This window comes from Scyliorhinus canicula, chromosome 3 (genome assembly GCF_902713615.1).
Source record: "Scyliorhinus canicula chromosome 3, sScyCan1.1, whole genome shotgun sequence".
Taxonomy (NCBI): domain Eukaryota; kingdom Metazoa; phylum Chordata; class Chondrichthyes; order Carcharhiniformes; family Scyliorhinidae; genus Scyliorhinus; species Scyliorhinus canicula.
In genome coordinates, this window is record NC_052148.1 from 16,320,648 (window position 1) to 16,346,808 (window position 26,161).

The 26,161-nt window shown below is 45.7% G+C and overlaps 1 protein-coding gene across 1 annotated transcript in view; it reads right to left on the reverse strand.

The window, feature by feature from the left end:
- Nucleotides 1–24,983: 24,983 nt before the first annotated feature.
- Nucleotides 24,984–26,161, reverse strand: part of fgf24 (fibroblast growth factor 24) — an 87,368-nt gene continuing 86,190 nt past the window's right edge. Inside the window, exon 4 of the mRNA XM_038792944.1 lies at nucleotides 24,984–25,250. Within this exon, the coding sequence (XP_038648872.1) occupies nucleotides 24,984–25,250 (267 nt within the window). The remainder of the gene's footprint in view (nucleotides 25,251–26,161) is intronic.

Consider the following 26,161-nt stretch of genomic DNA (forward strand, 5'->3'; position numbering starts at 1 on the left):
CTGAAATCGTGAGGACAGCTTGTGTGAACATGCTTTGTATTCCCTTGGGCTGAGGGGATTGAGGAGTGAACCGACCGAGGTGTTTAAAATGTTCACAAGATTTGATAAGGTTTGAGAAACGATTTCATCCGGTGGGGGAATTAAGAGCAAGGGTACATAATCTTTAAAATAGCTCTGGGGAATTCAGAAGCAAAATTGGGAAGGATTTATCACAGATGGCTTTGTACAAATCTGGGAGGAAACCGGAGCACCCGGAGGAAACCCACGCAGACACGGGGAGAACGTGCAGACCCCACACAGACAGTGACCCAAGCCGGGAATCGAACCCAGGTCCATTCGGCGGCCTAGCCAAAAGCCCATTGACCTTCAGTAGGATAACCCCTTCTTGTATGACTGCAGTCTGTGTGGTGTAGACACACCCTGCTGGTAAGGAGGAAATTCCTGAATTTACACCCAGCAATGTTGAAGAAAGGGCGATGAATTTCTACGGCAGGATGGTGTGGGACTTGGAAGGGAGCTTGCAAATGGTGGTTTTCCCAGATGTCCGCTGGCCTCGTCTTTCTAGGTGATTGAGGTCACTTGTCGAAGGAGGCGTGGCGAGTTGCTGCAGTGCGCCTTATAGATGGCACACACTGCTGTCACCGTGCGTCGGAGGTGGATGGAATGAAAAATTACGATGGTGGATGGGGGTGCCAAACAAGTGGACTACTGTGTCCTGGGTGGCTTCAAGCTCTTGAAGCTGCGTTTACCACAAAAACAAAAGTGAATTCCTTGTGTTGTAACACCCTGGGCTCGTGTCTGATCAATTCCAGCCCCACTTGACCCGGAATCACAACACAAGTGAATTAACCAATAAGTCTTAGAAAAATACCCAAAGTCTTTGGCCCTTGGCTGCCCAATAATTACAGTCACCTGGTGTGTAAATGTAAACACACTTGCTGTTTATTTACAACAAGAACTATAATGAAATCTGCAGCAAATACAACCGGTTAACTATGATCTAATTCCTAATTCCCCATTTTAACTTGAAATGAAATGAAAATCGCTTATTGTCACGAGTAGGCTTCAATGAAGTTACTGTGAAAAGCCCCTAGTCGCCACATTCCGGTGCCTGTTCGGGGAGGCTGGTACGGGAATCGAACCGTGCTGCTGGCCTGCTTGGTCTGCTTTAAAAGCCAGCGATTTAGCTCAGTGAGCTAAACCACCCCCTCTGGTGAGCTAAACTTGCCCCCCTCTACACAGACAAACACAGAGGAGAGGAGAGGGGTGAAAATCATAAGAAATAAGAAACAAGAGTTTTTGTTTCAGCTGGTGGTTTCTAGCACCTTACTCCTTGTCATAATAAATTCATAAGTATATGATGGTGCAGAGACACACACTGACTGACACACTGCAAGACCTATCAACACAGCAGCCAATCACCAGTTAGGGTACGGTCACTATAAAGCCAGAGGGCACTAGTTTTCCCGCTTATTTGGGATGCAGCCTCTGAGACAGACAGAGCCCGCAGTCAGTAGCACAAACCTCTGCCATGTGTCAGCAGTATAGGCTGGTCAGGATAGGCATAGGTCTTCAGTCAACCTAACATAGTGTCGACCCACAGTGCAAGTATGTTTAACAGCTCATAGTTAAATAAAATATAGTTGTACTTCTACAAGTGTTGGTAGCCTGTCTATGTTACTGCTAAGGTAAACGCAGTCCTCACAGATCCAGAGTACCCAACACATCACTCCTCTTAAAACTTTGCTTTCAGTTCCAGGATTTTTACCATAGATTCATTCAGCTCTCTGACCTTGCAGCCACACTATTTCTTTGGTTCATCCACTTCAGTTTCTGCTCAATAGAAACCCACAAGATATTAATGGTGGGGGTTTCAGTGATGGGAATGCTATTGAATATCGAAGGGAATTATTAGACTCTCGATTGTTGGAGATGGTCATTGTCATTGCGTGGCATGAATGTGTCACAGGAGACTAGTCATCTCTTGTCCGTGGCGAAGAGGCTGGAACAGAGTCGCAACTTTTCTAAGTTTTTAAGGCGGTGTGGATAGATCAATTTGTTCTAGAAGTGATAATATAAGAAATAGGGCTTGGCTATTTTATAAACAACTCCATGAAAACAATAGAAAAAAAACAATATTTAACCTTTAAATTTCAATCCTAATAATAATAGATTACATGTAGTTTCTTAACCTTCACATTAAGTACCCATTAAGTATCATTTTCAAATAGACATGCCACTCTCATGCCACTAACACAGACAGGCAATGGCTGTACTTGCATTTACGAAGCAATTTTTCTTCTGTTAGGGAAATTCCTTCAGAACCCTTTTCCAAAGCCTGCCTTGTTGGCAACTTTCATAACCTCTCTCGGTCGCTTTCCAAAGCCTTTTCTGTGTACCTGTTCAAAGCAGGATTTTTTCTCTTTCTCTCCCTAAGCTCCACCAAATCCCTCAAACAAAGGGTCTCTCCTGGGGTGCCCTGTCTTGAACCCATTATCGTTACCTTGGCTGTTTGATTGCCCACCCCCGTTTATATAAAAGAACAGACCCATGCTATCGATATGCAACTAACCTCCCATTGATGGACAACGAGGCCATCAGACTCTGTAATAGGCTCATAGCTGGTCAGACAGGAGTGTCCGGAAGGACAATGGATCTCAAGTGATGCACCCTTTCTGAATCGGGCCATCCTGTGTATTCCCACTAATGGGTTTAAGTCTAAGTGGGACAATGTAAGACATACCTGGTGTGTTTTACCCCCCTCAGTCTGTTTCACCCCTAAATTGCCTGTTCCATCTTTGATCTCATTTCTGGGCCCAAGTTCCTAATATCTAGTTACAGACCTCATTCCTGCCAGGCATTCAGAATAATAATAATCTTTATTGTCACAAGTAGGCTTACATTAACACTGCAACAAAGTTACTGTGAAAATCCCTCGTCACCACATTTCGGCGCCTGTTCGGAGGGGAGGGCGTTTGATGTCCAGTCAGGGACAGTGGCCGGGTTACCAACACTGAAGGGTCACCAAGGTGGCCTAGGAACCATTTCATTCTGGGTTGGGTTGTGACGGAGGGGGGGGTGTTTCATCCTGCAACACCTTCCCCCCCCCCCCCCCCCCCCCCCCCCCCCGCACCCCCCAACCATTCCTTAACTTCATGCTGTGAGCCCGCTAAATTGGTCTCGACATGGCTCCGGCCGCGTGTATTGCCATCTGAAAATCCCAGTTGGCTAGGGAACATGGCTTTAATACATCCCATAATTATTAATAATTGACCTTAACCCCGAGCTGCCCTCATTGAAATGGCTCCGGCTTTGGATCGTGTCAATGAACAACACAGGGGCTGATGGTGAAAAACGTTGTGCCTCTCCGCCTCTGTTCCGGGGTCCCACGATAATTTAAATATCCTGCTCAAAGATCTGTCTATCTCAGCCTTAAATAAATTCACTAAGAACTAAGAGCAGGAGTAGGCCATCTGGCCCCTCGAGCCTGCTCCGCCATTCAATGAGATCATGGCTGATCTTTTATGGACTCAGCTCCACTTTCCCATCTGAACAACATGCCTTTATTCCTTTATTCTTCAAAAAAACTATCTTCTTTATCTTGAAAACATGTAATGCAGGAGCCTCAACTGCTTCACTGGGCAAGGAATTCCATAGATTCACAACCCTTTGGGTGAAGTAGTTCCTCCTAATCTCAGTCCTAAATCTACTTCCCCTTATTTTGAGGCTATGCCCCCTAGTTCTGCTTTCACCCGCCAGTGGAAACAACCTGCCCGCATCTATCCTATCTATTCCCTTCATAATTTTATATGTTTCCACCTAACCTGCATGCACTGTTCCAGGTGTGGTCTCGCCATAGCAATGTGTAACTGTAGCATGATTTACTCCATTCCCTTTGCAATAAGGGCCAAAATGCCACTTGCCTTACAATTCCTAAATGCTGCACATGCATGCTAACTTTCTGTGTATCCTCTCCAAGCACACCTAAACCCTCTGAACATCAACACGTACAGGTTGGCACGTCGCCCCCATATTCTACTTCAGCTGCCCCCTTGTTCTGTTCTATGCCTCGGAGATATGCTGAGATGACACACCAGCTTCCATGTGTGCAATAGGAGTTTATTTTTTTTAGGGAGCCCCAACTTACTCCCCGTCTCAAAAATGTTACTTTTTCGGAAAAGATAGCCCACAACAGATGGGAGGGCAATAGGAGTTTATTGACAGTGCTTTTAAGATGTCTGCTCTCACGTAGCTGCTTTTCTTCGCCTCTTTCTCAGCTGCCAAATTCAGGTTTAACTAATCACACACAGAGAACAGACATGCATAATTGAACACAGATCGATTAAACAATTAATCACGAAGTTCACCTCCACACACTCCCCCCCCCCCCCCCCCCCCCCCCACGGGCGGGATTTACCGACCGATCTGCGTTTCGCCGGCGCCGTGGGCCCGCCAGTGGAATTTCCTGGTCCCACCCCTCGTTGCCGGGAAATCTGTGCACCGTGGGTGGGATTTAAATACCCTGCCAGCGTGAACAGCCTGTAAATTACGCCCCTTATTTTAAATTAAATCATTCAAAACAATATATATGTACATTGAGTAATTTCTTCGAGTTCAGCTTTTCTGTTTCCCATAAGTACAGAAAGAAGTTTTCAGACTTGTGTCTCTGTGAATTTGTGGTTGTGCTTCTGCTGTCAGTGTAACAAGGTTCATATCCACGGACGAAACCATTGTGATTACGTAGTCTTCAATGTTGCCAGTCACTTCACTATCGCTAACTCTGTCTGTGACAATAACACAGTGACTCAGTTGAGGGAGCCATTCGAAATACTCCACCTTGAAGTCGTACTGATGAAAACAATGTGACCTACCTCTGCTCATCAACCTCTCTCGATGCAGAGAGGTTGATGAGCAGATTCTGAAGTGGCTAAAAATGTAGTCAGTGCTTGATGATCATAGATTGTAGAATTTACAGTGCAGAAATATACCATTTGGCCCATCAAGTCTGCACTGGCTCTTGGAAAGAGCACCCCACTTCAGCCACATCCCAGTAGCTCCATTTAACCTAAGGGCAATTTAGCATGGCCAATCCACCTAACCTGCACATCTTTAGACTGTGGGAGGAAACCAGAGCACCCAGAGGAAACCCACACAGGCACGGGGAGAACGTGCAGACTCCACACACACAGTGACCGAAGCAGGGAATCAAACCTGGGACCCTGGAGCTGTGAAGTAACTATGCTAACCACTGTGCTTACGTGCCGATTGATTGTTGTGGAGAGTAAATATCTACCATGGGGATGCATGTGTCAGTGTTCAGACGTATAGATGTAGGATAGTGCTTCCTGCTCTCCAGTGGAGTATTTGTGTTCTGCCCCTGGGGTCCTGATTCGAGGGAAGGCCACTGCTGCCCTCGCCACTGGCTGATTGGCTTGTGCTTTGGCAGGCCTTCTCGAAAAGAGGCAACATGGGTCTCTTGCCAGCTCACCAGCCAGCAGGTGAGAAACATAACACGATTCTGCCCATAGACTCAGAGAATTATTAGATTTGATTTGATTTGAATTATTATTGTCACATGTATTAGTAGACAGTGAAAAGTATTGCTTCTTGCATGCTGTACAAACAATGCATACCGTACATAGGGGAGAAAGAAAAGTCTGCAAAATATAACGTTACAGTTATAGCAAGGTGTAGAGAAAAGATCAACTTAATACGAGGTAGGTCCATTCAAAAGTCTGATGGCAGTAGGGAAGAAGCTGTTCTTGAGTCGGTTGGTACGTGTCCTCAAACTTTGGTATTTTTTTCCTGATGGAAGAAGATGCTGCGTGGGGTCCTTAATTATGCTGGATGTCTTTCTGAGGCAGCGGGAATTATAGATAGAGTCAATGGTTGGGAGGTTGGTTTGCGTGATGGACTGGGCTACATTCACGGCCTTTTGCAGTTTCCTGCGGTCTTGGGCAGAGCAGGCTCCATACCAAGCTGCGATACAGCCAGACAGAATGGGCAGCACGGTAGCATGGTGATTAGCATAAATGCTTCACAGCTCCAGGGTCCCAGGTTCGATTCCCGGCTGGGTCACTGTCTGTGCGGAGTCTGCACGTCCTCCCCGTGTGTGCGTGGGTTTCCTCCGGGTGCTCCGGTTTCCTCCCACAGTCCAAAGATGTGCGGGTTAGGTGGATTGGCCATGCTAAATTGCCCGTAGTGTCCTAATAGTAAGGTTAAGGGGGGGAGTTGTTGGGTTACGGGTATAGGGTGGATATGTGGGTTTGAGTAGGGTGATCATTGCTCGGCACAACATCGAGGGCCGAAGGGCCTGTTCTGTGCTGTACTATTCTATGTTCTAGAATACTGAGAAAGTAGAATCGTTGGTGAGCTTTCTTAACTATCGTGTTGGCATGGGGGGACCAGGACAGGCTGTTGGTGATCTGTACACCTAAAAACTTGAAGCTCTCGACCCTTTCTGCTTCGTCCCCATTGATGTAGACAGGGGCATGTTCTCCACTACACTTCCTGGATTGATGTAGACAGGGGCATGTTCTCCACTACACTAATTGGATATATGTGATACATTTCCACAAACAGGATGCTGCCAGCAGTTCAAAATGACATCTGCCTACCACACAATTGAACGACATTGTGTATGCTTCCATTGCCAGTGTGATACTCGGTACATAAGCCGTACACCCCAACAATTTGTTGATCAAATCTAACAGCATGTTGCTTCAGTTGTTCATATAGTGATGCACGATCAATAACTCGAAGCGAGATTGGAGTACAATTAAAGGCTTTATTGACCTCGATGTTTCCCCCAGCAGCACAGGTACAGAATGCAGCAGCTGGGGAAACACAGACTCTTATACTCCGTCTTACTGAGCGGAACCAGCAGGCGGACTTCACCAATGATCTTACTGTCTCAGGTACCTCCCACACCAATGATCTTACAGCATCAACCTAGGTACCGTAATACCCCTAATACCGACTACCACCTAGAGTACTGACCATACACAACCAGTCCCCACTTGCAAAGTCCAAAACGTCTACTGTTAGATGTGATTCTCTGAATGGGAAGCACTTGTTAAACAATCCTGAGTGCACCATCGGCTACACTAACCATCAATTTAAGATAATCAGTCAGGCTACATTCTCTGCAAACAAAAATATATGTTCAAGCCTTGTGCCTTTTTTGCATCACCCAAAAGCTTGAGGAGCATACAGTTGCCATTTATTTCTACATCTCTGTGCTTCGGCCAATCAAAGTCAACTTGCCAACCAACCAGCATTCTTTTCCTTCTCTTGTATAAGTTGTTGGATCATTTGAAATTTGGCATTCTTGCATTTGGCTTAGTGAATGTAAAATGAAAAGCTTCAGCAGCATGTCTCTCTATTTAGCAAAACTCAAGTTCTGTACTATCAAGGGACTCTTTTTCAATTCCTCCCTCAACCTTCTTCATTTGGCCTTGTTCTCAATTGTATTATCCACCTGATATCCATCATACGCACGCTTCCCTGCTTCATTTTATTCTCTTTCTTCATCCAGGTGCTGTGGATTTCTTTGTGTTACGTTTCTCTTGTGTGACAATGTACCTCGGTGGCTGTGTTGTGACTGAAAAACGCACACCATGCTGCCCACTTTTTACGCCAACCTGCCTAGGTTTCAGTTGTTGCTATTTTGCCGAGGTATGATGTTCATGATTTTGCCAAAATTGTCATAAATTCTACAAATAAGCCATAAACATCTCCCACGTTCCAGTCAAAATGGACGATACACGGTGCAACATTGCCATCTGCTGGTGCAACAGTATATGATGCATAAAAATCACATGACAACATTCTCAATGTTGATAGGTTCAGAATCTGTCATCTGACATTGTTTATCCTAGAGCCAGGTTGTGGCAACTGGTTCGTGATGCAGAGCAAGGCCAACTGCGTGGGTTCAATTCCCGTACTGGCGGAAGTTATTCATGAAGGCTCCGCCTTCTCAACTTTGACCCTCATCTGAGGTGTGGTGATCCTCATGTTAAATCGCCACCAGTCAGTTCGCCCCCCCCTCAAAGGTGGAAGCAGCCTCTGGTCATCTGGGACTATGGCAACTTTACTTTTTATCCTGGTGTATAAATAGGCTGGCTTTCAGTAATTCTTTGATATTTGCTGCTGAGAATTCATTGATTGGAAACTTGAAGACACCAATGGCTACCCTACTTGTAAACATATCGACATATAAAGTTGTTTAGACTTGCAGCCCATATTAATTACACCTTATATTTATACAGCGCTTATAGTATAATAAAACTTGCCATGGTGTTGTACAGAAACTTTATATATATATTTTATAAATTTAGAGTAGCCAATTACTTTTTTCTAATTAAGGGGCAATTTAGTATGGCCAATCTTTGGGTTGTGGGGGTGAAACCCACGCAGACACGGGAAGAATGTGCAACCTCCACACGTTCAGTGATCCGGGGCTGGGATCGAACCTGGGTCCTCAGCGCCGTAGGCAGCAGTGCTAACCGCTGCACCACCCTGCCGCCCTTACAGAAGCTTACTGAGCTGCATAAGCCAACATTAGGGAAAAAGCTTGGCCAAATAAACAGGTTTCAAGGAATGTTTTGAAGGAAGACGTAGGTAGAAAGAGGGTTGCGGTCCTGCAGCACGAATGTAGGGAGCGAGGTAGCAGACTCAAAAGTGGGACCTCAAAGGTTGTAATCTCTGGAATACTCCCAGTGCCACATGCCAGTGAGTATAGGAATAGGAGGATAGAGCAGCTCAATGTGTGGCTGAAGAGATGGTGCAGGAGGGAGGGCTTTAGATTCCTGGATCACAGGGTCCATTTTTGGGGAAGGTGGGAGCTGTGCAAGTTGCACGGGTTGCACCTGAACTGGAATTCGACAATAATTCTTGCGAGGAGTTTTGCTAGTGCTGTTGGTGGGGGGGGCGTTTAAACTAATTTGGCAGGAGGGTGAGAAATGGAGTGGATAGATGAATTCTTACAGTGCATCCAGGAGGGTTTTTAAGCCAGCACGAAGAAAGTCCAACAAGAGAGGGGGTAGCACTTAACCTAACTTTAGAGAATGATGCTGGGAAAATGGTAGAGGTTTCAGTGGGGGAGCATTTTGGTGATAGTGACCATAGCTCAGTAAAATTTAAGGTAGTTTTGGAAAGGGACAAAGATGGACCAGAAATAAAGGTTCTGAATCGGGGGATGATCAATTTTAATAAGCTCACAGGGTATGGCCAAAGTTAACTGAGAGCAGCTACTTGTAGGAAAATCTATATCGGAGCAGTGGGACTCATTCAAAAAGGAAATCGCGAGAGTACAGGCCCATCATATTCCCGTAAAGGTGAAGAGCGGGAGCGATAAGTCCAGAGAACTCTGGATGTCAAGGGATATACAGGTCTGGATAAGGAAAAAAGGGAGGCTTATGGTAGATACCCGTCACCCTTGTGCCTACTGATCGACCTTGGTTCCCAGGTCAGGAACCCAGTTGGGAACATTCACGCCTTTGAGCCAAGATATTGTAGCTTCAAGTCCCAGTTAGAGTTTTGAATGCAAGATTGAAGCTGACTATCTGGTATTGATAGAATGCTACACTGTCGGAGTGGCTGTCTTTCAGATGTGACATTGAACTGAATCCCAATTTGGCTCCTCAGATGATCATAAGAAAAGATCCCATGCCTCTATTTCAAAAATGGGCAGGGTGCTCAGACCCCCATTTATTCCTCAATCAAAATCATCAAAATCGATTATCTGGTCAGTATCTCATTGCAATTTGTGAATTCTTGCTCTGCACGAATTGGATGCTGAGTCGTCTGCATCAAAAGGGTGTCTAAACCTCAAAGAGTGGCTGTAAAAGACAATGGGACCCCCAGACCCCCTATATAAATGCAAATTAATTTTTTCTTCTCGCCTGTCGCTTGAGGGTCAGATAGTTCAGTGTGCAATAACAGACTATGCTACTGGCCAATATGCCGACCATCAGTGTTTGCTGTAAATATTTTATGAAATCAATGCTCATCTCACCCTGCCCCATGCTCCTTCCTTGTGCTACTGGACAGCATTGCCCACTCAGGGCAGGAATCCTAACAGCTCAGCATCCGTGGGGATTCGCTGGGTCTAAACCATTAACCAACCTAAAGTCAGCATTGTAAGGGTTGAAACCTCAACCTTCTGGCCCACAGGTCAGAGTGGCAGCTCCTGAACTGGCACAGAATTCCTACTTGTTAATTTGGCTCCAGGATGTCACTGCAGTGAGGGGAGGGCTGGCAGAGTGCCTTTGGCGCCGGTGGTGTATTAATTATTCTAGGAACCAGAAAGATATGAGTGGAATGATAACAAAGATGAGAGATAATTTGTGCAGTTACTTCAAAGCATTCGGAGCTTTCTGATAGCCCTCAGTGCGTTAGAATATCACTTCAGCGCCAAATGAATCTCAGAACAACAAGCCAATAATGGTCAGACGTCCAACTTACCAGATTCTGTGCAACACAGGCACTTCCTTTTTGACCTTTGTTGAGCATTCGGCTGGCTCAGTTGTTAAATGCGAGGCCCCTTTCCCATCCCTGTCAATCCCCTTCAGCCCTTCCAACCCTTACAGAGGTCTATGATTCTCCAAATCTGGCCGCCGGTGTGTCCCCTGATCCTGCCCCTCCAGCTTTGTCAACCGTGCCTTCAGCTAGGCCCAAAGCATTAGAATTCCACCAAGCACCCCGCCCCCACCCTCCACCTGCACACCCCTCTCCCACTCTCTCATTCTTTATGTCCTTAAAATTTCCCTCTTTCACCAAGTTTTTTCTCTCACATGTTCCAATATCTCCTTATGTGCCCCAGCGCCAAATTCTATTCAATGACAGTCCTGTGAAGAGCTTTGGGGCATTTAATCATATTAAAGGCGTTATATAAATGCAAGTTGACGTTGATGCCACCTATTGTGGTACTCCGCCATGCAGGATGGAACACACTGGTTTCCATCCCTACTCGGTACTGATGGTGTAACTAATCTCAATCTTGGGTGGAGTGTGCAAGGAACCATAGTCGTAGTGGGTTTGAGAATGGGAAAGGGGGAGAAAACTGTTATATTCCTGATTGCCATGTGCTGGTTCCTACAATATACTTGACCAAGGGATCCGTTCACCACATTAGCATTCAGGTCTCCACCATGGCTACCCAGAGGAGGCACTGCAGCGTTGACGGCACTGTAGCACAGTGGTTAGCACTGTTGCTTCACAGTGCCAGGGTCCCAAGTCCGATTCCCGGCTTGAGTCACTGTCTGTGCGGAGTCTGCATATTCTCCCTGTTCCTGCGTGCTTTTTCTCCGGGTGCTCCGGTTTCCTCCCACAAATCCCGAAAGACGTGCTGTTAGCTAATTTGGACATTCTGAATTCTCCCTCAGTGTACCCGAACAGGTGCCAGAATGTGGTGACTAGGGGCTTTTCACAGTAGCTTCATTGCAGTGTTAATGTAAGCCTACTTGTGGCAATAAAGATTTTTTTTAAAAATTTATTTAAATTTACAAACCTAGTGACTGTACATTATTGGGCTCAGGCAACATCCTCAGGGATTTAAAAATCTAATTTCACTTGTTTTACGACTCAGGGTCAAGTGGGGCTGGAATTGACTGCGCACTACTCCAGGGGGTTGTGACACACTAGTTGCTTTCCCACCTATTTTTGCGTTATCCGCAAAGGTAGCAATAGTACATTCTCTTCCTTTGTCAAAGTCACTCATATATATTGTAAATAATTATGGCCCCTGCACTGATCCCACTCCATTCGCAATACGTTGCCATTATGGCAAGCCCCTCTTATCCCAACTCCCTGTCTTCTGTCAGCTAGCAAACCCTCCATCCTTGTTAATATATTATCCCCAATACCACGGGCTCTTATCTCATTAAGAAATCATTTAGAACCATATTGAATCCAAGTACTTTTGGAAATCCAAGTACTTCTATTGGCTCCACTTCATCTATCCTGCTCATTACCACCTGAAAGAATTCTAATAAATTTGTCAGGCATGATTTCCTCTTCATGGACCCATGCAGATTATATTATGTAGGGTGATAGGAAATTGACAACCCGAATGGATAGTGACAGGATAGTGATGCATTATTGCACCAGCCTCTAATGTATTTATCATTCCTATTTCTTGCTCGGTAAGACTCATAGAATCCCTACAGTGCAGAAGGAGGCCATTCAGCCCATTGAGTCTGCACTAACCTTCCGATAGAGCACCCGACCGAGACCTATTTCCCCGCCCTATCCATGTAACCCTGCAATCCTACCTAACCTTTGGACACTCAGAGGCAATTAGCATACCTAACCTGCACATCTTTGGACTGTGGGAGGAAACCGGAGCACCCGGAGGAAACCCACGCAGACACGGGGAGAACGTGCAGACTCTACACAGTCACCCCAGGCCGGAATCGAACCCAGGTCCCTGGAGCTGTGAGGCATCAGTGCTAACCATTGTGCCACCATGTCTCCCCTGCTACCATATTCTTGTTTTAACTAAATAATCTATATTTCTGACCACTTCTAGCTCTGATGCAGCTGAGTGAAATTCATCCTTTAAGCCTTTTCGTTCTAGACCACAAAGAACTTTGATCCTCTAAATTCTCCTTCGTAGTTCATTTTCCAGGATACTCGAGATCAGTTGTGCCACTCCGCTGTACCGCACGGTGGTCTGTTTGTTGTGTCCTGGTGACCAGAGATACAAGGAGTAGATGGGAGGAGGCTAATTATTTTGGACTCATGCTGGAGTAGTTTGTGATTTCAAATCCAAGTTGTGAAGTTTAACATGGTGAGCCTGGCAGTCGGTAGATTAGCAGAAGGAACAGAGGAAAGCTACTAACTGTTCTAAAAATCCAACACATTTATTTTCGTGGAACTGCAACGAGGATGCCATTTGGCCCACCTTGCCAATGCTGGCTCTTTGAAGAGAGCGATCCAATTAGCCCAATGCCCCGCCTCTTTCCCCATTGTCCTGCAGTTTTTTTTCCTTTTTAAGTATTTATCTAGTTTCCTTTTGGTAGTTATGATTGAACTCAGGCCGGCATGTGGCGCAGTGGATAGCACTGGGACTGCAGCGCTGAGGACCCGGGTTCGAAATCCCGGCTCTGGGTCACTGTCTGTGTGGAGTTTGCACATTCTCCCCATGTCTGCGTGGGTTTCCCCCCCACAACCCAAAGATGTGCAGGTTAGGTGGATTGGCCATGCTAAAAATTGCCCCTTAATTGGAAAGAAAAATAATTGGGTACTCTAACCGCTCTCTCAGGCAGTGCATTCTAGTTCATTGAGTCCATAATATTTTCCCACTGGAATTTTTGACAGTTACGTTAAGTTTATTATATTAATTCATGGGATGCAGGCACCATTTGCAAGGCCAGCATTTATTGCCCGTTCCTCATTACCCTTGAGAAGATAGTGGTGAGTCGCCATCTGAAACCACTGCAGACCATGCAGTGCAGGTACATTCACTGTGCTGTTAAGGATGGAGTTCCAAGACTTTGACCCAGTGACAATGAAGGAAGGGCGATATAGTTCCACGTTGTGATGATGGACAACCTATACGAACATAAGTAACAGGAGCAGAAGAAGACCATAAGGCTAGTTGAGCCCACTCCATTTGATCATATCTGATCCTGCTTGTAATGTCCCGCATGGGACATACTGGGTGGGAATGTGTATCTTTCCCGTGCTTCTTGCGGAGTACGATTCTGGAGCTGGTTGAAATATCTGAATTGGACAGATACAACATCCACATAGTTTGTGTAAATAAAACTTTCTTTCTTATTTTACTCGGTGTGGACTCACTGAGTCCTCATTAAACTGGCTATCAACTCTACGTTCCTGCCTGCTTCTCTCCATTCCCTGACAAACTAAAAATCTGACTATCTCAACCTTACATATATTCAATGATGACGCATCTGCAACATCTTGAGGTGTTTAGTTCCAAGTGAGAAAATGTCTCCTCATTTTAGTCCTAAATGATAGGCCCCCTTACCTTGAGACTGTGCCTCATAGTCAGGGGAAACAACCTCTCGATGTCTAACCTAGTCAGGCACTTTCATAATCTTGAATGTTTCAATGAGGTCAACTCTCATTCTTCAGAACTGCAGAGCATCCAGATGCAATTTACTCAACCTTCCATCAAAGGACATTCCAGGGACCAATTTAATGAAAGAGTTTTGCACCGTCCTCAATACAAGTGGACCCTTGCATCAAATATGGAGACCAAAATTGCACACAATATTCCAGGCGTAGTCTCAGCAAAGCCCATACAATTGTAGCAAGACTTCTTTATTCTTGTATTCTAACCCCCTCATAATAAAATATAATTGTGCCAACATGTGTGTCTACCTACACCACAGGAACACCACAGGGACTGCATTGTTTCAATGCTTCAAGAAGGCAGCTCACCACCACCATCTCAAGGGCAATTAGGGATGACCAATAAATGCTGGCCTACCCAGTGATGCCCACATCCCGTAAACACATTTTTAACAAACTGCATTTTTGTATTCTTGAACAATTACCCCACATCACCCTTAACATCATCATTTACAAGTTTTGCATCTTTTTAAAAATAAATTTAGAGTACTCAATTCATTTCTCCAATTAAGGGACAATTTAGTGTGGCCAAACCACCTACCCTGCACATCTTTGGGTTGTGGGGGTAAGACCCATGCAAACAAGGGGAGAAGGTGCAAACTCCACACAGGCAGTGACCCAGGGCCGGGATCGAACCTGGGACCTCGGCGCCGTGAGGCAGCAGTGCTAACCACTGGCGCCACAAGTTTTGCATCTTTTAAAAAAATATTCTGCTTTTCTATTCTTGCAACCAAAGTGAATAACCTCACACTTCCCCACATTGCACTCCATCTGGAACCTTGTTGGCCAATCACTGAACTCACTTTGCAGCCTTTTTTATGGTAGATGCAGAAAGGATGTTCCCGATGGCGGGAGTGTCCAGAACCAGGGGTCACAGTCTAAGGATGCAGGGTAAACTATTTAGGACTGAGACGAGGAGAATTTTCTTCACCCAGCGAGCCAGTGGAATTAGCTACCACAGAAAGCAGTTGAGGCCAAAACTTTATGGGGCGGCTTGTCCGTTTGAGAGACTAAGTGCAGACGCCAGGACAGAACCGCGTGGGTTCTATGTTAACGAACGTGGTTTCGGTCCCGGAGCGAATCAGGACACGTTAATGGCTAGCACTAGTGCCATGTGGAACTAGTACAATTCCAATGAATGTTGTGTGATTCACTGGGGTCGTGACCTGTATTCTTGGGCAGATCCCATCAGGCCCTGGGCTCAAGGACGCTCAACACCTCTTCCTTTTTGATCTTAATGTGACCCAGACTATCTACACACCCTTCCCCAGACTCATCATCCATGAAGTCCTTCTCTTTGGTGAATATTGATAATTTAGTACCTCACCCATTTTCTCTGCCCCCACACCAGATTCCATCCCCTGACCTTGAGTGGGCCAACCCTCTCACTGGCTACCCTCTTGCTCTTTATATATGTATAAAAAGCATTGGGATTTTCCTTAATCCTGTTTGCCAATGACTTTTCATGACCCCTTTTAATTCTTCTGACTCCTTGCTTAAGCTCCTTCCTACTTTCCTTCTATTGCTCACGGGCATTGTCTGTTCCCAGCCTTCTAGCCCATACAAATGCTTCTTTTTGACTGGCTCACAATATCCCTCGTTATTGAAGTTTCCTGAAACTTGCTATACTTCTTCTTCCTCACAGGAACATGCTGGTCCTGAATTCCTATCAACTGACATTTGAAAGCCTCCCACATGCCATTTGGGCAGCAGGGTAGCATGGTGGTTAGCATAAATGCTTCACAGCTCCAGGGTCCCAGGTTCGATTCCCGGCTGGGTCACTGTCTGTGTGGAGTCTGCACGTCCTCCCCCTGTGTGCGTGGGTTTCCTCCGGGTGCTCCGGTTTCCTCCCACAGTTCAAAGATGTGCGGGTTAGGTGGATTGGCCATGCTAAATTGCCCGTAGTGTCCTAATAAAAGTAGGGTTAAGGGGGAGGTTGTTGGGTTACGTGGATACGTGGGTTTGAGTAGGGTGATCATGGCTCGGCACAACATTGCGGGCCGAAGGGCCTGTTCTGTGCTGTACTGTTCTATGTTCTATGCCAGATGTTGATTTACCCTCAAACATCCGCCCCCAATCTTGATTTTGCCGGCGTGAGAACTGTGGCATTTTACAACCTCAAACTCAGCGCTGAATCCTCACCGATCCTGCGACTGGTGAGGGGCTAGCAACCAGGCCGAGTAAAACCCCCGGCTCCCCCGATATAAACAGCTGGAGAATGGCCGAGTCTATGACCTGCCAAATAGTGTCCTTTTCCCACACCCCACCAATCCCGCCAGTTCTCGCGAAGCCCCCCTGGCCAGCAGCATGGCTCCCAGCCGACTGTGGCGGTGCTAGACACAGTCTGCAGCCTCCACACCGGGTTCCCGACCGCTGAGACCACACTCCCCCCGCGTGGTCGGGAACTTGGCCCATCAGGGGCGGAGCATCGGGGAGGGCCTTCAGGTGACACGCCAAAGCCGTTCCAACGGCTTGAGGCGCATGACGCCATGACGGCATTTTGGAGGAGGCGGAGGATAGAAAACCAGCGTCAAACCGACGCTGGCCCCCGATTTCAGCGTCGGAAGGGATTCTCCATCCGATCGCCGATTACGATATCGGTGTCGTAGAACGGAGAATCCCACGTCATCTGCCTTTGACACACACCATGAATACAACACAGAAATAAATCAAGTCAAAAGAACAAGAAGAGGAATGTAACATAAACTCTGGGAAGGTTTGACCAGAGATTTTGCAAGTGACTGTTTGGAAATAACATTAAATGTTTGCGATCATTGGCATCTCCCAACTCTGTGGCGTTGCATAAACTGTGTGTGTACATTCCCCAGGAAGTTCTTTGAGTTTAGAAGTCAGAAACATTTAAGGCAGTTACCCATTTATTTCCCTGAGAAACCCTGCCTCAAAAGCCAAAGTTTGTGTCAGAAATGGGAACTTTAACCCAGTCAAACCCACACCCATCCAACCAAACATCATCAATGTGCAAAATTGACTGTGAGGCGGATGGTTGTCACTGAAGAGCTGGAAGTAGTTTTCACAGTATGAGCTGACTGCTGACTTTGCTCACTGATCTACATTGATGTGGAGATGCCGGTGGTGGACTGGGGTGAGCACAGTAAGAAGTCTGACAACACCAGGTTAAAGTCCAACAGGTTTGTTTCAAACACGAGCTTTCGGAGCACAGCTCCTTCATCAGATGAGTCACCTGAGGAAGGAGCTGCGCTCAGAAAGCTAGAGATTCCAAACAAACCTGTTGGGAGTTTAACCTGGTGTTGTAAAAACATTTTACTGTGATCTACATTGGCACCTGGTTGAGTACAAACCTCCATTTTCAAAGTTTCATTCTTGTCTTCAAACCCCTCCATGGCCTTGCCCCTCCCTATCTCAGTAAAGCACTCCAGCCCCACAATCCTCCCACATATTTGCCTGCCTCGCAATTCTGGGACTGGCTTTATCATGCCCCCACTTGTGTGTGTGTGTGTGTGTGGGGGGGGGGGGGGGGGGGGGGGGGGGGGGGGACGTAGACGTAATATAGAGCAGGTGCCAAACCCACCCCACAACTTACCCCGTAACACGATAGGTGGATGGGTGCCAAAATTGGCAGCCCGCCCGCCATGTGTGACTAAATGATCACGGGTCAATGGAGCATGTTTACAAGCCAATTGGCCCTGATTATAAGTTTCCCAAGCCATAATGTAGTTGGTATGTGCAGACGCACAGGAAAATGAAAATTTAAAAAAGATTTTAATAGGGTGGGAAGGAAGGGGTGTACAATCTTCAGGGCATGCCGTTTCCCTAGTGGGGGGGGAACAGCTGCTTGAAGATGGCACCCTACCTTTCTTCCTACCTACCTCTTCGCCAAGACCCAACACCTCGCCTTTAAACTGGTTTGCCCCGCCTGATACCCCAGATGTATTGTACTTTCTTTTTGGGAAAGGTTGCAGCCCCACCAGCAGTGCCCACTGATGCGTTGTTGGCACTGCTGGAGCTGGTCGGCAGCTCTTGTGGGTGGGCATCCTCTCCACTCAGGGGTGAAAGTGCTATCAGCAGGCTGCTTAGTCCACCGCATTACCGAATGGATGTGGGGCAGCCTGCTCTGGAGTGTGTCAGCTTCACAACTTTGCTTTTGAGAGTTGGACGGGGAGAGGATGGAGTGCGATGGTGAGCCATTCACCACCCACTAATGTGCATCCTCTGGCCTTTTGTGTAGCCTTGATTATTGTTTTATAAATTTAGAGCACTCAATTATATTTTTTCCAATTAAGGGGCAATTTAGTGTGGCCAATCCACCTAACCCGCACATCTATGGGTTGTGGGGGTGAAACCCTCACAGACATGGAGAGAATATGCAAACTCCACATGGACAGTTCCCTTTGCTGGTATTCGAACCCAGGTCCTCAGCGCCGCAGTCCCAGTAACCATGGTGCCACATGCCGCCCCGTGTATCCCTGATTTTAGTCCCTCCATCATTGGCAGCTCTGTCTTCTGTTGCTGAGGATGTTACCTCTGGAATTAATAGAATACTGACAACACAGAAAGACACCGTTTGGTCAGTCATATCCGTGCTGGCTCTCTGGAATAGCAATTCACTTAGTGCCATTCCCATGCCTCCTCTCCATAACCCTACATATTCTTCATTTTCAGATAATAATCCAATTCCCTCTTGAATGCATTGATTAAACCTGCTTCCACCACACTCAACAGATGTTGTATTCCAGGATTCACAGAACCCCGATTCTGTGTGCTTCTACAAGCTTTCCTTAAAGCTTCTTTCATCAAGCGTTTGATCATTTGCCCTAAAATCTCCTGAAGTGGCTTGGTGTCACCTCAGTGAAGTATTTAGGATGGTTTATTATGGTAAAAGCACTATATAGATGCTAGCTGCTGTACAGTATATACAGGAGTGCGTAACACAGTAAATTCCCAGTATGTTATTCTAGATTATAATATACAAAATGGTTATTATACCTATTGATATTATATAATATATTCCGGGCTGTAATATAGTGCGCTATGCTACAATGTGCAATGGAGTTTGATACTCTGTCACATGGTGGGAGGTCTTTGCGTAGCATTGTCACTGGACGAGCAATCCGGAGACCCAGGAAAATGCTCTGGGGCCTGCATTTGAATCTCACTGCGGCAGATTGTGAAATTTGAATTAAAAGTCTAACGATCACCATGAAATCATTGCCGATTGTCATAAAACCCCATCTGGTTCACTAATGCCTTTTGGGGAAGGAAACCTATCATCCTTACCTATTTGTTCAGGTTAAACAGCACAGTTTTTGACTGTGTGCCATTCCTCATTGATATCATTGATGAACACTGCACTGCCCACACATGAAGCAGCTCATAATGCTGTCTGCTTTGGGGGAATTGACGTCTTTCAATGACTATAATCCCTGTAATGCCACAGAAAGATATTGGCTGGAATTCTCCTGCCATTGTGATTATCCTTTCCCACTGGCAATGGGTTTGCCAGCGGCATGTTGTAGCTTCAATGGGAAATCCCATTGACATGCTGCGGGGGGGACTGGAGAATCCAACCCATTATATTATACAGGAGTGTTATACCCAGTAACACATGATGTATTACATAATGCAGACAGAAGGGCGACACCCAGTAACATGGTGATATTATATAATGTAAATTGGAGTGTTAGGCCCAGAAATAAAATGTGTTATATATTATAGACAGGAATGTTATACTCTGTAACAGTATATTTTCGGATATTTACAGGAGTGTTGTACATTGCAACACAGTGCATTATATATTAACAAGAACACACAGTGTGATTTTCTATAACATATAAAGGAATGTTATAATCACTCTCCATGATATATTATGTAATATATAGGCATGTTGTTCCCAATAACATGAGGTGTGTTATTTAAATATACACGGGAGTGCTGTCGTCAGTAACACACGGTGTGCTATTATATAAGATATGTATATACATAGCACACCGTCTTGCATTCATTGGGACATGCGCTACAATACCAATATCAGAGTAAACAACAACCGTACACCCCACAAAGAGAGTGCTATTGAGTGGCATGTGGACTCTGACTGATAGAAGCGGAGCCATGGAGAATGTGCCAGCTAATGGGGACTTGACCAATTTTTTTGTAAATGTCCTGATGAGTGCAAGATGAAAATCTTTGACAGAGTGCTTTTTTCCAGCAATATTCAAGTTCTGTACGACCAAACGACTATGCATATACAGGATTGTTATACCCAGTAACACGTTATGTCTTACAACATAACACTGGAGTGATATACCCAATGACACAGTGTGTTTTTATATAATGCTAATAAACCTGAATCAGCATTACGCAGATTCAGTTGATAAATGTGGGATATTATATACACAATTCTGTGTGAGATTTCAAAAGCTTGAAGCAGATTTGGATAATTGCCTGTGATAACACATTGGAAGCAGTTCTGCCTTCAATTCTATTCTGCATAGGTTTGCTCCGGCTGTTGATGGGCTGTGCGATCATGACTCCACCTTCTTCAATAATTTTCCCGCAACTTTCTAATTGGGAATGCTTTGAATATGGTAGCATGAATTCTTTTGCCGTTTTAATTCCTGGTTAAATAGAATTGTGCTACAGAATAGTTGCCAAGTTGGTGCGAATCCTGGAATGCAACACCTGTTGTGTGGTGGAGGCAGGTTTAATCAATGCATTCAAGAGGGAATTGGATTATCATCTGAAAATGAAGAATATGTAGGGTTATGGAGAGGAGGCATGGGAATGGCAGTGAATTGTTATTCCAGAGAGCCAGCACGGATCTGACGGATTCAGTTACAGATGTTACTGAATGGCGGGGCAGCCTCGAGGGGCTTCCTGCTCTTATGTTCCTACCTCCCCCACCGCTTTGCCTCAAGCAGCACCCCTGTTTTCTCCTCCCCTCCCAGCATTAAAATATTGTCCCAACAGAATCTTCTTTTGGATAGAATCTCAGACGTAATGCTGTCACTTTATCTGGATCTGGGAGCTCCATTTTACTTGAACAAGTATTTTAATGCTCCTCTTAAAACGTATAGGATCATCAGGGCCTTATGGAGACTGAATTTGAAAAGTGGCCATTTGTTAGTGTATCAATTTACAAAGTCAGTGAAATCAGTATCCGTGTTATTATGGCCAGGAGGGTGCCAGGTTCGATGACCTGATCTGTCGGGACATCACTTGTCAGCTGTGGTTTAGTTTGTAGAAGTGGATGTTTGCGGATGTTCAGCACCATTCGTGACTCCGCAGATTCTGACGCAGTCTGCGTCCAGATGCAGCAAGACCTGGACAATATCCAGACTTGGCTGTCAAGTGGCAAGTAACATTCGCACCACTCAAGTGCCAGGCAATGGCATCTCCAACAAGAGAGGATCTCACCATCTCCCCATGATATTCAATGGCATTACCATCACTGAATCATTGGTTACCATTAATCAGAAATTTAACCCTACTGCCCATATAAATACTGTAGTGTGGCTACAAGAGCAGGTGAGAGGCCAGGACTTACCTCCTCCTGACTTTCCCCAAAACCTGTCCACAATCTATAAGGCACAAGTCAGGAGTGTGATGGAATACTCTCCACTTGTGTGGATGCAAGCAGCTCCAACAACACTCAAGAAGCGTCCATCATCGGAACCCCATCCACAAACATTCATTCCCTCCACCACCGATGCACAGTAGCAGCAGTGTGTATCATCTACAAAGCGCACTGCAAGAATTCACCAAGGTTGTTTAGACAGCACCTTCCAAACCAACGACCACTGCCATATCGAATGACAAGGGCTGCAGAGACCTGGGAACCCCGCCACCTGGAGGTTTCCCTCCCAGCCACACACCATCCTGACTTATCGTTGTTCCCTCATTGTCATTGGGTCAAAATCCTGGCATACCGTCACTAACAGCACTGCAGATGTGCCTACACCAAATGGACCGCAGGGGTTCAAGAAGAAAACTCACCACCACCTTTAAAGGAGAATTATGGATGGGGAAAAACACTGGCCTAGCCAATGAAGCCCACATCATTAAATGAGTGGAAAAAAATCTCTTGCATCCGCGTCACCTTTCAAGTAGATTTAAAAGATTTCATGACATTACGTGAATATATAATATATGACATTAAAGTGTCCTGGGCAATATTCATCCTTCAGGCAACATCTAAAAACAGATTATCTGGTTATTATCATGCGGTATTTGTGGGATCTTGCTGTGTGCCAATTGGCTGTGTATTCCCCCATTATGCTGCCAAAAAGTAATTAGCAGTAAAGAATTTTGGATGCCCTGGAGCTGGGAAAGGTGCTACAGAAATGCAAGTCTTTCATTTTCTTTTACACATGGCCTTACCTTGCCCAATAGAAGGCAGCCAATAATCCTCTTGTAAACGTCACGTGCTGCAGAGGTTTTCAAACAAAGAACGATCACTAGAGGAAGGCAGCAGAGGGTTTCCTGCACTGGTTGAATTATACCCCGGCATATATCACTCCAATCGGGAGAGTAAAGGTTAAAACCTGAGGTAAGTTCAGTGGGTCATTGGGTGCAGGGCGAAGGATAACCAACCACGGAGGGAACCACAACGTCTCTCAGCCCAAGAAGCAAAACATCATGTTTTTCCATGCGATCCTCACTCTTTAATCATGAGGCCACATTAATCTCCTCAAAATTTTATTTTAGGTACAGGTGCAATAAATAGCAATCCTTATAATAGTCATAAAAATTATTTCCGTACATTTTACACTTTATGTATAAATGAATCAAGTTGTCACTGAAAACTATTTTCCAGGCCAAGGTTTTTGAATGATGATGACAGGATGGAAAATCCGGGGCCAGTCTGGGCTCTTGGTTCTAATGAGAGCGAGCCATGGCATAACGGGGTCAGCCCAATCCCAAACCAAAGTAGTTGAAATCCTTTCAACACATGTTTGCCGCGTCCTTGTTGACCGCAAACAGGGAGGACTTCTTTACCACATCAAGTGTCCGTTTTCGATACCTCACTCAGGCTGGTCTCACAATGGACCAGGTGAATCGTGCTAGTAGTTCTTCAACGGTGCCGTTAAACTATTGCACTATTTCCTTAGGGCTTCTTTACCCTATGTGTGTAGAATGGAATCAGGGCGACAATGTGCCGAAAGCAGCACTTCATCCCAGAACTTATTCACAGTTGGTCTTGGGCCTCCATCTCGGAATGCCTGGATGTACAGCTGAAAACGCAGAGAAATAGTCTTCTCGCTTTCACACGGAAAACTGCCCACCTATTTGCTGATCACCTTCGAACGTGCCCGGAGCAAGGCCAGTTACCGACACCCGTTCCCAGGAATCTACCCTCCAAACAGCTGAATCATGTTTTTTACACTGTAACATTTGTTTCCTGGCAGTTTTTTCCACGATAGAATCTTTCTCTCTGTGGTCGGTTGGCCAGCAGTCCGACTGGCCCAATGCCAACACACCCATTACCAGTGGTCCAGTAGCTCGGTGATAGCCTGTTGTGCTTACAAGAGGACGTTGTCAGGCCACAGACGGCTTACGCAGTTTAAGATTATGTACAGAATTGCTGGTTCTTTTTTTTTTCTTGAACTCCATTACCATAAACTCCATTTCATAAATGGGAAAGTTTGAGATCTGCTGTCAATCCGAACAGGTCAAAGACCTCTCGAGGTAAAGCGTCGTTAACAAAACTCGAAGGACAAGAAATATGTTCTTGCCCTTTATCTAACCTTGATTTATCATTGATCACATTGATGTAAATAATAATAATTAAAAGTGGATAGTATGACTACGATAAAAATTATACACGTTCTTACAGATTCTGTACAATGTTATTTTCCTGAATGGCCTCTAAACGCTATCAAAGAGAACTTCAGGAGGGAATTGGGGAACATTTTCAGCAGCAGTGGACGAGAGTCAAAATGTTCATGGGGGAACTGCCTATTTGTTGGGAAGCTTTGGCGAAGGGTCAAGGGTCAGATTGCAGGAGAGCCCCAAGATTGAGGCAAAACTGGGAGAGAAGACCAGCAGGAATTGGTGATTAGGTAACGCAAAGCTTGGGTTTAAAAAGCCTGAGGAAGAGCAGCGGGATAGGAAGGTTGATGAGCGAAGGGAGGGAGGTCAAGTAACAACGGAATCAGCCTGCGACAGAACTGAAGCTAACTGTTGTCTCTCGGCCTGTTTCTTTGTGTTTGGTTTCCAATACAGTATGGAGTCACGGGGAAGGGCAGGTGGGGGGAGGAGGGGCATACAAGAAGGAGATGGAGTCAGACATCTTCCATCTTTTTCAGCATTTATGGGTTAAATGTCTTGCTTTTATGTCAAATTGCTTCTGACATTACCACTTCGCCGGTACATCACTGTTTACCGTTCTAAATGCTCCCACCAGAGCATAAGATCAAGTTTGGAAGGATACAACCTGGAATTGCATTACTCTTTTTTTTCCACACTTCTAGCAAGCTCAGCATATATATCAAAAAAGATTATCCCTACCCACCCAGCCCCACCCCACTGCGCCTCGCTGGGGATCCGAGTGGCCAATTTTGGATAAAAACCAAATGCCAGGGAGAAGAAACTTTCTTCATGGCTTCTGACAAGTCTTTAAACTGCAGCCTAGCTGCAGGCCAACAATAAGAGGTGCCTATCCTTTTTCGGAAGCTGATGAGAAATGGCCATTCTATAAATAACCTACGCACACACACACAAACATATATATATATATATATATACACGCAGAGCCACGCCCAGTTTCCCTTTAAATATAGGTCAATTCAGAGCAGTTCCTTTCACTAGTATAAAAATAAAGTATCTTTAGTTTTCAACAAAAAACCCCCAAGCACAAATATTTATCCGAGTCAGCCAGCAGGCTGATAGAGGTCCCTTAGGTCCTAGCTGGTCTTGTGGTGACGAGCTCGCTTAGTCCTTTTAGTGACTGTGGTGTATTTGAAAGGTCTATGATGTTCCCCTTTGTCCTTGGGGGGTCTTTTCATGAAATGGACCTCCCTCTGGTTCTGTTCGGTTTTCGATCCCTTTCTGGGCCGTCCTTTCCTGGTGAAGCCCAGGTACCAGCCTTTGTACTTGGCAGACATCAAGGCCGTGTAGTTGTTCTCCAGGACCTCTTCTACAAACACGCACTCCCGACTCTTCCCATTGAGCTGAAAAAGGAAAATAGAAGCGTCACTTGACAGACAGAAGGAGAACTGAAAATGGACATGTGCCCTCAAAAGTGAGTAAACTCCAATCGAGCTCTGGTCGGGTACATTTGAAGCACTGCATTCGTAGAATTTACAGAGCAGAAGGAGGCCATTCAGCCCATCGAGTCTGCACCGGCTCTTTGAAAGAGCACCCTACCCAAGGTAAACAACTCCACCCTATCCCCATAACCCAGTAACCCCACCCAACACTAAGGGCAATTTTGGACTCGAAGGGCAATTTATCATGGCCAATCCACCTAACCTGCACATCTTTGGACTGTGGGAGGAAACCAGAGCACCCGGAGGAAACCCACGCACACACGGGGAGGATGTGCAGACTCCGCACAGACAGTGACCCAAGCCGGAATCGAACCTGGTACCCTGGAGCTGTGAAGCAATTGTGATATCCTCAATGTTACCGTGCTGCCCATTCAGTTCTGAGCATGACACCTCAGGAAGGATATATTGTATTTGCCTTAGAGGAGGGTACAGTACAAATCCATCAGGAAGATGCCAGAGCTTAACGAAGTGAGAAATCAGAAACTTAATTTGTGTTGTGAGATGGACACCAACTGTTGGCCTCGCCCATGTCCCTTGAAAGAATATTCTCTGGAATTTAGAAAAGTAACAATGATATAATTGAAACATAAAAATCATTAGAGGGCTTGGTCAGTGAGGGCGCTGAGAGGGTGTTTCCCTTCGCTGGAGAAACTGGGGGTCATTGTATCAGGATCAGGATTGGGCCATTTGGGACTGGGATGAGAAGTTTTTTCTCTCGGGGGGGTTGCGAATACAAATGAACATCGAATTAGGAGCAGGAGTGGACCCGAGAGGAGTGTAGTAACTCACCGGTGATATGTTCATCACAGACT